Here is a 12,429-nt window from a genome sequence, read left to right as displayed (position 1 = left end):
GTTGAGCTCCCTACATCCATGGCAACCCGGGCACCTGAGGAGCTCTGGGCACCTTCCTGCAGCCCAGCACCAGGCTGTAAGGCTGCGTATGCTGTGTTGAGGGGCCAGGCTCATCCCCTGCCCCTTCCCAGCTCTCCAGGAGCTTTCACGGCACTTTACCAGAGGAAGCAGTTAAGCTGGCCAGGTACATATGGTGATTTCTTTTTCAGCTGTGCGTTTTATGACTCTTTGGCACGGGGCGGGGGGAGAAGAAAGAAATCTTCTCTTCATGCTTAGTGTGTGATTTTCAAATGCTTGTAGGTTTTTCAGCTATGTCTGATTTCCTTTGGAATCGCTAATGACCCAGCTCTTCACCGCGGGATATCTCCCCTGCCAAATTTCACCTTCAAAGCTCTGGCTAAAAAATGCTATTTATGAAAGATAAGACAAAGAAACATTTTCATATACGAAAAGAATATTTACTCTGCTTTTTTGCTTTTTTCTTTTTCCTAAAAGAGAAAAGACCTTTTCCAGGCCACATTTGCAGAAAGCTAAGGAAGACTATCAGAATGGAAACTGTTCTGCAGCCCTGACTCTAGAAGTTACTGTGCTATGTTTTAGCAGTACAAAAGAAGCAAAAAAGCCTATAGGGAGGGAACCATGACAGTTTATGTTAACTAGAAACCTACACCACTGTGAATGTTCTCTTTCTTGTCACTGCTTTTAATATACACCCTCATAACAGGGATTATAAAATGCAGTAGAGTTCATGCAGTTTCTTCCAACAAATAAACCCCTATTCAATATTTGCTGTTACTGTAGAGAGAGGGTGCCTGCTCTGTTCAATGATTAGAGACATGCACAGAGTTCTGTAGTCAATGGGAATGTTTACTCTTGCTTGAGAATTCACTTAGGCAGTCAGTTCTTAATTGTTAGCATGCTAAGCAGCACACTGGCTACTGAGTGTACTCCAAGTGGATAATGAAAAAGTTGACATGGGAGGGCAAGAATCACGTGCAAATATCTCCTGTTAGTAAAACAGAAAAAGTTGCCATCTTTTTGTCACAGTAAAAGAAAAAAACAACACATCTGTGCTCTTATCAGTAGCCAGAGTAACATCAGTACCAACCTGATCGTACTCTGAAGCTCCTGGGTACAAAGGCCAGCCCAAGAACAGCTCTGCAATGACACATCCCAATGACCACATATCGATTGCTTCACAAAATGGTAAACCAAGGATGATTTCTGGGGCTCTGCAAAGGAACAGGTTAGAAAACATTAGCAACCAGATTGGACCCACTGACAATTAAGAAGCTGCTTGCTGTGAACAATAGTAAGTGAACAACAGTCCTACTGTAGGGCTCTGCTGGCTGCTGGCAAAGTATCTGCTATCAAGTATTAGTTGGTGAATATTTACCTTTGCAGAGGAGTTCTCTGGCCCCATTTAGTCAAGAGACAGCCCCACTGAGGCCTTACATTTCACAGCAATTTACAAAGGAGAGAAGTGACATAGTTTTCATTCGACAGGTGGAAAAATGAGCCACCACTGTCACATTCCAGGCCACCCAGATAAGATCCCCACGGGAGGCTTCCAGGCCCGGCTCACTGAGAAACTGCACTGGCTCTGCTACAAAACATCCCCTATTCACCAAGTGCAGTGGGCTTCACAAGCAGCCAAGCATTAAATAATCATCATAGGACTGGTATAAAAGGATTACTAACTTTTTAAACAAATGGATACCATAAAACAGAGAAATGACCTAATTAGATCTATTAGATATAAGACCGTTCCTCAGAGGAAGTAGCCAAGAAGCCTTCGCTTTCCAATCTGTCCCAGACACCTGATTAGATTTCCTTTTCTCTTTCAGTTGGAACGGGCAAAAAGTGGAGACAGTCACCATATATTTGCTGTCTACTTCAGAAGATATGCACTGAAACCCCTCTGCTCAGTGAGTCGCAGCATGAGCCCAGCTGAGGAGCCAGACGAGAAGGCAAAAGCTTTGGCTCCAGATCTCCATGAGGATCCCAGACACACAGAGGATGCACCACTGCTCCTCCCAATTCCTCTGCACTGGGGCTGCCCCTGTATGGCAGGCAGAATACCTCTCATGTTCGTGCAGTAGGGATGTCTGAGCTGTCATGGAAGATCCCAGCTAAGCAAGGATGGTCTTTCAGCTCAGACTTCCACAAGTTGCAGTCCTTAATTTTCACACCTCAACCCATATTTCCACATGCAGTTCAATGCTAAGACTCCTGTTTTACACAGGAACCAACTTAAACTTCTCTCCTGCTCTTGTCTTCTAAAGCCTCACTTTCTGGAGTCAGGTGATGTACAGTAGAAAGGAAAACTTTCCTGCCCATCTTTCTCTAACTATATTAAAAAGAAAGAAAAAAAAAAAAAAAAAACCACAAACATGAATGATGAAAGAAACTTTCATCATTTTACAAATAGCCTGAGGATTTCTTGGGCCCAGATGCATATTTTGGGAATGTCTGACAATTGAGCAAATCAAATGTCACTCCAGAGTTGGAAATGGGACCTGTGGTACCCAGTCTCCCATCTGTCAACAGGATAAGGTCTGATACCACTGAGATCATTCTAAGGATTACCAATTGCAGTGGAAAACATTACGTTTTAATTGTGCCATTACACAGCCATGTGAAGACAAGTCTCCAGCTAAGAAACCAAGCAAAATGTTTTCTGGGTTTTTTTTTTCTTCAGAGAAATGAGTAAAGACTGTATAACAAGAACCTATGCCCCATCTTCAGCATACAAAGTTCCCCAGTTTGGGATTGATAGGTAATGACAAAATGCCTCACACTAGCAACAAAGAAGGTAAATATGAAGGCAAATAGTAGGATTTTAAGGTGAGGTTGCTTCGTGCCACTCCCACAAAAACAAAACAAAACAAAACAACCACAAAAACAACATGCCAGAAACTTAAAAATCAGCTCCTTTTAGCTTTGCTAGTTTCACCTGTGATTGTTTTCATACCCCACTGTTCTGCAGCCCACCATGAAAACTTTATTCTTACACCAATCTCTACTTAGGAACAAAGGGTTAATTTTCCTCCTTTTCCTCCTATTCCATCATCCCTGCACACTAGTCGACACCTAGACAAAATGCAGAGAGAAAAAGACAGCTATGGTGACCTGAATCTCATTACTATGTAAATCCTGCATTCAAAGCCATCTGCCTCTCCCTGTCTGCCTTCCACATTGTGAACGAAGTGTCCCTGGTCACTAATAAGAGCTCAGCCTCACACTGAACTTCACGTCCCACTATCTCATGTGGAAGGAGCACAGTAGTGGGATATTCCCAATGTGATACCGTCTGGAAACCACCCTGCTCATAAAACACACATGCACTGCTGTCATATGCAGCACACAGCCCCTTCCCTCTCCCCACACTTGTGCTGCCAACACCTCCAGACCCCTGTAAGAAGGGCTGACCTAGAATTTGAGATTCTGAGATTTCTAATCTTTTTATCTTGAGTCTTCAGCTGTACAGTGGGTTTTTCTTAAAGCTCCAGCTTCTGGAGTATAACAATTCAGAGAGAATTTATTTTTCACATTTAAACAAAAAAGTTTTGCATCTCCACTGTTGAGAAGGAAGGCACAGAAGCAACATCCATACAGTTTAGACACATAAAAAGCAACTTAAAAGAATGACATTCCTTACATTAAACCTGACCTGTCATTGTGGAGAACGGAGGTGGTGATATATCTTTATTTTATTTTGCCTTTTTGAAAGCTGGTATTCATCATACTCTACCAAGCCTAAGCATTAGTTGTAATCATCAGCCATTCAGTCCCAGACAGAGTACCAATGATGATTTTGGAACAGCTAACAGTGAGAACAGCAGACATGGGGCCTTATGTACCCCAATTTACCAGTCATTAGGACACCAAGAGGACAGGGATCACAAACCATGGAGGCTTCCAGACTTTCACTGAGCAGATATGTCCTGTTTGTCATGTGTAAGAGAGATGAATTCATTCCAGAAGGAGTGAAGTTGCCCAGTCCAGCAGCAGCTATTGCCTGTGCCAAGCTTTTCGGTGGAAGAAGCTACGTGTTCTGCAACAAAACAGCTTGTCCACTGATAAAAAGTCTTCCGAACCTTTGTCAGGTGCAGACTGTTTTGTATGCCAAGTTACGGATGCACAGATCTTCTGCATAAACACCTTTATCAAACGCAAGGAACTCCCACCTTTCTTAACAAACACATACGCCAATTTTTTGAAACAAGGTGAGATCTTAACGCCATCCACACATTCTGGCACAGAGTTCCATGGACAACCTTTTCCTTTAATTAACACCTGAAGCCTGTTGTTTAAAGACTGATTTTCCTTTATCAGGTTTAGATGTGTCACCTCTCACTTCATGTTCACATGGATTGGCCTAAAGGTGAAAACAGAAGTTCCCGAATCACCTTTCTTTTTAGCAGAAAGTATTTTTATCTCTGCCTTATTCCCCTTTGTTTGCCTTCCTTCTGAATGAAGCAGCTTCGCGCTTCTCAGCTTACCACCCCTTGCATGTTTAGTCCTCTTCCATCATCTGACTCTACATAAAGCTCCTCTTCCTAGCACGACTGCTTGGAGACAGGCTGAACAAAACTAAACAGATTTAAACACAAGGATATTCCCCAGACTTATTTTATGCTATTTGCAGAATGCTTCTGCATTCCAGTCTTCCCTGAACCTAGTATTTTGTTTGCCTTTGGAATGACACTAGGCATTTCAACAGATGTTTTATCTGGGAGCTCCTTTGAGACACACAGTCTTTTCCTTGAGGGGAGCTACAGTTAATTTAGGACACGGAATTATGTAGAAATAGTTTGTTTTTCCTCTTCATATGTTTACCGCCTTTCAGTGTTGCACTGATCTGGAATAACATTGTCTGCAATCTAGATCAAGTCCCTGAAAGGTTTCCTGCAGCCTAACCTTAACAATTCTGTGGTGTCCGCACACTTCAGCACTTCACCACTGGTTCCGTAATTTGCACAGATAATTAATGTATTAAATAACTCTGGTCCTAAAACGTGCACATAAGCCGTTCCACAATTGACCCTTTTATTCCTAAAAGCACTCAAATGTAACTTGGCTGCTTTAAGAATGGTGTAATTTTCTTTTCCATAGGGAAAGAAAATATTTTTGGGTCTTAGGCAGTTCTTATGTGGGATTCCTCCATTCTGCAGCTGGTAACGATATATCACAGGGTAAAGTACTCTATTAAATAAAGTGTGCACATCAGAGTATTGCAATTATAAATCCAAATTCACACGGCAGCAAGCTCTCCCAAGCAGCACTGTGAGGTTTACACTGCCTTCAACAAACCACTTCATGGCTGCACGGTGAAGCACTTCCCTCCTTGATAACACTGCTCGTTTTAAACACAGACTCGCCACACTGTTCAGTTTTGGTGGTGACCTTGTTTCCAACCACGCAAAGGCAGCTCACTGCCAGATACCTTGGTATGTGCAGGCGGTTCATCTGCAGTGCCCTCAGCAGTAATTTCAGCCTCCAGTATGAGGCACATGGAGGGAAAACAAAACTTCACCTTTTCTGTCCTTTCTCTCCTGTGAGCTGCCTTCAATGTCTCTCAGTAAAATGCACTTCTGTGTGGCAGGCAGGCATGCACAGCCTGGTCTACATCTCACACGTACCTCACTAGTATAGACCAAAGTTAGAAAACACAACGAAGCTGGGAAAGTAAACAGCTCCCATGAGAGACCAAATCTCAGAATCATAGACATGTTTAGGTTGGAGGAGGCCTGTGTAGGTCATCAGGTCCATCACTAGGGCTACCTACAGCAGGTTGCCCAGCACCAGGTTGGCTTTTTAAAGATGTCCAAGAATGGAGACTGCACAGCCTCTATAGACAAGCTCTGCCAAACAGCCTAACCTAACTTCGTCACCTAAAAAGTGTTTACTGACATTCACATAGAATCTCCTGCATTTCAGTTAGTGCCCACTGCTAAGTAGGCATCACTGAAAAGAGCCTGGCTCCATTCTTTTTGGTCCCTATCTTAAGCTGGGTTTCACCCACACACCTCCAACTGAGAAGCATCCAGCCCATCCCCACTTCTCACAGCTTTGCCCCTTTCCCACACAGAATTACTGCCCTGGACAGAAAAGGTGGCCTGCTCCTAAGTTCAGTGCTGTGTTCAGCGAGTCCCTTATCACTTGGAACAGAGCTTGAAAGTTCACATGTTTCCAAGGAGCTGCTGGTGTTGGCACAGAACACACATCTCCTCTCCAATCACACCCAATGCATGAAGGTCCCCACAGGTTCCCAAAGGCAGAAGCACTATCATTTGCTTGCACCTCACACATGACCCCATCCTGCTTGCAGGCCCACTGCTAGCAGAGTATTTACTTTAGCAACCCAGCTTTGTGGCAGGGTAATTTCATTGTCTGGTGTTTCTGTCAGGAAAATTAATTACCAGTCTAGCTCACCGACTTTTTCACCCACACATCACAGGGCATTAAAAACAAATGCCAAAAAAATTCATTTTCACAGACATGGGGGCTCAAAGAGCTGGGCTCTTTCTGAATTTTAAAACTGTCCTGCTCAGGGATAATTCATCACCTTCTGGGAGGGCCCCATAGCTGAGTGTCACTCAGCATAGGCCTTTGTATGCACATATACACGTCAGAAAAAAAAAAGCAACCCCAAACCAGGTACTGGCTGGCACCTTCTGCAGGTCTGCTCTTCGCCTTCATGGTGATGTTTGTAGAAGGAGGCTGCAGGCAGCTGTTGGCAGTACAGACAAACCTACAGTGACGCTGTGCCGACACAGCTGCCCACCTTCTACCTGTTAGTTACTTCTGCCAATGCCTGAACTTCTGGAAGCTGTCACATCTCCATCCAGGAAACTCTGATCAGGGGAGGCACAAGTCTGATACGTTAGCATGAGTGGGCACTTGCTGACCAGTTGTGTGCACAGACCTCGCTCCTTTGGGATTCGTCCAGCAGCTCCAGGAGAGGACTGCCTGGCACCCACTGGTGCTATAGGACAGATAGCAGTGGGGCCATGAACACTACACACACATACAGCTACCATACAATGGCAGTGTGTTTTGAAGTGATGGGGCTCCATCCTCCTCCAAACTACATCCTTTATTTGGCATCTTTATGGAGTTTTCTTCAAATCTGCATACTTGACCTTCTGCATTTTGTGAAGGTATCTTTTTTTACTGCAATATACCGTAACATGCACCCTCAGACCTGAGTCCAAGGAGGTAGAGTAAATGACTCCTTTTCTGGTCCCTCATTGTGTTTCAGACCCTAAATGACTTCTTACTACAGGAATGTAGAAGAAAACATGCTGATCTACTGGGAGCCAAAGGTTAACTCTAGGTTTTTCCATCCTGGAGGTGTTCAAAGCCATATTGGCTGGGGCCCTGGACAACCCGATCTAGAGGGTGGCAACCCTGATCATGGCAAGGGAATTGGAGCTGGATGGACTTTAAGGTCCCTTCCAAATAAAGCCATTCTATGATTCCCCTCACCGCTTCACCTCTCACATTAACACCCTGTATTTCATAGGTCAGACACAGATACAGTTTCTGGAAAGGACTAGGGGATAGCCAGAATGACTTCCCAGGCCATCAGGTCACCAGCACAACCACAGCTAGAGGGTAGCTCCAATGCTGCATTGCTTGCAGTGCCCTTGCCCTCCCCTCAAGATTAGTTTGCAACACATCAAAAAATATCTGTATCAGCTCAGAGGACTGTATCCACTCAGCCTTCAGAGATGGTTTATATTACAGGACACAAATATAAACTAGTGGCCGGCAGCAAGTGAGGTACAGCAGGGGTTTATTCCAGGACCCATCTTGCTTAACATCTTTATCACTGGCCCAGAGCAGGAGGTATAGCACAGTCTCGTCCAGTTTGTTTGTGGGTGACAGCAAACAGAGGGAGCCTTGTGACGTGTGCCACAGGAGAAGGAGATGTCAGGTATAAACTGAAACAGGGAAGCATCCCACTGCAGAGAAAGAAAACATCTCCACTGAGCAGATAAGTGACTATGAGTACAGGTTGTGCAATCACCATTCCTGGAGGCTTTCAAGCCTCAGAAAGACAAAGTCCCACTCTGATTGCATACCTGACCGTACCCTGAGTAGTGGGTTGGGCTCAGTGACCTCCTGAGGCTCCTTCTCACCTCAACTACTCTGACTCTGTATGGCACAGTAAGTACACACTTGCCAACAGCAAGGTGACCCCAATCCTCCTATGTCCAGGCAAAATACTGGGAGTGTTTCAGGCTGTTCAAGTGCAGGTCCCAGGGCATTTGCATCAAGTGCACACACAGTTCTTTCTGTCTTTTCAAAATAAAGCAAGTTATACCAGAATTACTTCTGGACTTGAACCGAAAAATTATCATACAAGCTTCAAGAACCTATCATTACTAAGGGCATTCAGTAGCACATAAATCACAGAAGCAGACTAAACCATCCCATCCACTCCTTGACACTGTTCATGTTCCACAAGAGCTGACTACAATGGGTGAAAATACTCCAGAGGATCGTGCCAGAGATTCCCAGACCCAGACTGGACCCTGGGAAAACACCCACTCCCTCCCTGCCATGATACAGTGGCATCTGTGCCTATGCCTCTCCTAGTAAGCACTCAGCCAGTTTGTTTTACAGACCTCCCATGGCGGAGAGACCACAAACCTCACTGTGCCTCTCAGGACCTCAGCCCTTGTAATTTTAAGGAATAATACAGCTGTGCATAGCTGACTTGATGTCATGCTTAATTACAACCTGGTGTCAGTCTGACATCTATGTAATACATATGGCAAAACATAACTTTATACATCTAACTTCACTTTCCTTATAGCCAGTTTACTGTCAGGCTGCATGTCAACCCCCTCTTCCTTCTCTATGTGCCTCGACACATATTCAGTACCTATAAGCTTGTCTTTTCTTTATTTTCCTCCTTGTTACCTATGTCTCTCCTGTTCTGTTGTCTTTTTTGTTTCTGCATTCACTTCCCATAGATGGAGAAAGATATAGATATCAAGAACAGGATTTAGGGGAACTAAAACTTGTGGAGGGTGTCATGCCATGTGCCTGCAAACACAGCTCTGTGCTGCTGCAGGGGCAAGATGAGCTAATATAGATCATGAGCACCCATCTTCAAACACGGGGTTTCATGTGGACACTGAAATACCCTGCACCCAAATGGGGTCTTGATGCTTGTCATGACCATCAGTGTGAGGCTCCTGTGAAAAGACATTTGCTTGGGTTAATTCTGAAGGAGTTTCTAGCAAACCACACCAAGCACATGCCATCTGTATCCACCTTTCTTGGGATTACGAAGGATGGATTCAGCCAGGAACACAGAAGCCTGTTTTTATAAGGGGAGGCGTCACAGCTGGGAGGATCTGCAGTACCGTTCTCATAAATACACTGCATATATGTGCTCAGTTTAGGTTAGGGCCTAACCTCTGGCTCCCTTCAGCAAGAGCAAATGACTAAAGCCTTGAGCTGGAGAAAGCAGGGCAGCTGTCTGCAGAAACCAGACAAAAGATTTAGAAACAGTTGCTTTTTTCTCTTCTCCAGTGTCAGGCTGTTTACAGAAACCAAGGGCTGAAATTCTGCAGACAAGAACACTGAGAGCAGCCTGTCAGTCTTGGAGGGAGGGAGTAGGAGAGGGTGGGGAGCGTAGGCTTCTTTCAGGATTATGGATCATTGCTAAATTGCTCTATCAATTATTAAACCCATCACTCAAAGCGCAGTAACCAAAATATAGCAGATAAAGCCTTTCTCATCCACTCTCCACCAGCTGCTCTCCTCCTCAAGCCAGAGGGGAAAGAAAATTCCCGTATTTTGTATTTCATAAACATCATTTTCTCTGTGCCTTGAAAATAAAAGCTTTTTCGGACAAGATACAGTAGAATTGAACCTGGAGCAGGAAGATATTAAAAAGGATTTGCCCCTTTTGATTAGCAGGCCCAAGGAAAAAAAAAAAAAACAAACACAAACAAACACAAAATCTCCCCAAACAGTATGATTTCTTAATGCTGAAAGGCTAAAACATTTGTATGTGGATCAACAGAGAGGTACACAGCCATCATTAGCTGTGCGGTGCCATTTGTCTTTGCCATTGGGAGGACCATGGCAGGGTGGATGCTGTCCCAGGGGAGGAAGGGACAAGGCCAAGAGATGTGCCTTTCTGCTGCCAGGGCACCGCAGATAGACATGCCTACATGGAATAAAAGGTGGGTTCAGGCTGGACAGCAGGAAGAAAATTTTTACCGTGAGGGTTGTCAAATATTGGGGCAGGCTTCCTAGCATGGTACTTGATGCCCCACGCTTGTCAGTGCTCAAGAGGCATTTGGATAGTGCCCTTAATAATACACTTTGACTTTTGGTTACCCCTAAAGCGGTCAGGCTGTTGGACTCATTATCTTTGTAGGTCCCTTCAGCTACACTATTCTAATTCTAAAGATGGCAGGGGAACATGACTGACCTGCAGACGGGAGGGCTGTCAAGTGGCTGCCCTTGTCTGTACAACACAGTGTTCCAGCAGCACTGTATGTCCTTGCTGGAGGCTGTGGCTCCAGTTCAGTAAAGCCCTTTACCATATGTGTAACATGAAGCAAATAGTTGCCTGAGTCCTGGAGAGGGCACTGAATACAGCTAAGTGTACATTTAAGTGCTTTGCTGAATCTGAGTCCACTGGCAATTCTTCATTGCACTTGAGCTGGAAAACTTAAGAGGCAAAAAAAAAAGCTATTAAGCCCAATAATGGAAAAGAAAGCCAGGTCCTGGTTCAGCCAAGAGACACGCTAAGCTTGTCCCAGCCAGATGTGTAGCTTTCTACATCCCTGGAGGAAGCCTGACGGGATAGATCATGACCACACTCATCTCTCTGGACTCAGAAAAGCAGGGCTCTGTGAAGTTCGGAGAAGATGCATGATGCTGAGCACCATGATAACTGCCCCGAGCCACAGCTGCTCCACACTGACCCAGGAGCACAGAAACATGCATGTGGGGTGCTGCAACAGAGCTGTGTCCAATACACTGTGACCCCTAGTTGTTCCCCAAGATAAAGGGGTGGGCAGGAGTTCTCCCAGGTTATGGAAGGGATCAGAGACTAGAAAAATCATAGTTTGAAAACAAAAGCCCTACTCCATGCCAGGCAGTGAATGGATGAGCCACAGTGTATTGGGTGCAGAGATCCCCTGAAGGAGGCATCTGATCAAGAGGGGAAGAATGCCAGTTATGTGCTTCCGTTCATGCCACTGCAATGCAAGCATAATTCTGACTGCTTTCTGACCCACAGTATGCAATTTATGCAAATCCAAGCTGTTCTCGTTTCCCTCAGAGCCAAATGTCCACCAATGCCAGATCTGGCTCGACCTTTTTGTTTTCCTTTTCAAATCTATTGTTTTCACTGTGAATATTTAAGACCTTGTGTTGTTTCTGTTGCACTCCTTTGGAAATGAAATAATAATTAAAAAATCCCACAGCACACAGATGCAGTCAGAAGCTGACTCCTTGTCCCCAGCAGCCTCCCAGCCGGCCACTTGCAGCTCCATCCCCATCCCTTATCATTCCAGACCAGAGCCCTGTCACATTTCAGCCAAGTGAAGTTCCTGAGGCCTGATCTGTAACATTCCCAGAGACTTCCGATCACAGCAAAACAGTGAAAGTTGCACCAAGCTGTACGGTGATTTTATGGGATTAGGCTGACTACAAAGCCAGCTGCCAATATAAGGCTCCAAACAATTTCTACACTGGCAAACAAGGATACAAACCAGACTCTGGCCATGATCCTAAGATTGGCTTCACAGAGGAAGGAGCAGGTCTGAGGCTAAAAGTATCAAATTTCTGCAGCTTCCCTTTATTTTTTCTCTTTTAATTATGTCCACTGGCTCCTTTTTTTAATTAAAAAGAGACAAAGACGAAAATAAAGTACTTATCCTGCCTGCCTCTTAGAGAGAGGAGAGCTGTCCTTCACTTATCTCTGAAGAGCCACACAGATTTAATATTATTATTAGTAGCTACTATTTGTATTTCTGTAGCATGCAGAAGTCCCAGTGGAGACTGGAGCCCCATAATGCTAGACATTAAAAGATGACGTGCTAGAGACTCTGTCTGTTCCAGAGAATTTATGATCTAAAACGACGTGTGGTGACAATGGAACAGATTGGGGAAGCAATTTGCCCAAGATCATATGGAGAGAGCGTAGCAGTGCCAAGAAAAGAAGCGGGGTCCTTGAGAACAGCTAGTAGACCACTGTGCCTCCTACCCATGAAATGCAGGAGTAACGGTAATGATACCGAGTTCTGAAGGGGTTTACAAAAGAGGTGGTATTAGTGGGGGTGAGGCAGTTTTGAAGGTAAGATGACCTGTAAATAGCACCCAGCAAAGCAGTAGCCGTGTGGGGAATAGTTCATGAAATTGAGAGCCCAGATGAATGGCCTGCTC

At 44.7% G+C, this 12,429-nt stretch overlaps 1 protein-coding gene across 4 annotated transcripts in view; it reads right to left on the bottom strand.

Moving 5' to 3' along the window:
- HIPK2 (homeodomain interacting protein kinase 2) overlaps positions 1 to 12,429 on the bottom strand; it is a 121,049-nt gene that overhangs the window by 32,536 nt on the left and 76,084 nt on the right. For all 4 annotated transcript variants that reach the window (XM_042889632.1, XM_042889634.1, XM_042889633.1 and 1 more), the window contains exon 3: positions 1,109 to 1,232. In XM_042889632.1, the coding sequence (XP_042745566.1) occupies positions 1,109 to 1,232 (124 nt within the window). The remainder of the gene's footprint in view (positions 1 to 1,108; positions 1,233 to 12,429) is intronic.

Source organism: Lagopus leucura, unplaced genomic scaffold (genome assembly GCF_019238085.1).
Source record: "Lagopus leucura isolate 7727_CA_CO unplaced genomic scaffold, USGS_WTPT01 Super-Scaffold_100159, whole genome shotgun sequence".
NCBI lineage: Eukaryota > Metazoa > Chordata > Aves > Galliformes > Phasianidae > Lagopus > Lagopus leucura.
Note: the sequence above shows the minus strand (reverse complement) of the source record. Positions and strands in the feature narration are given on the sequence as shown.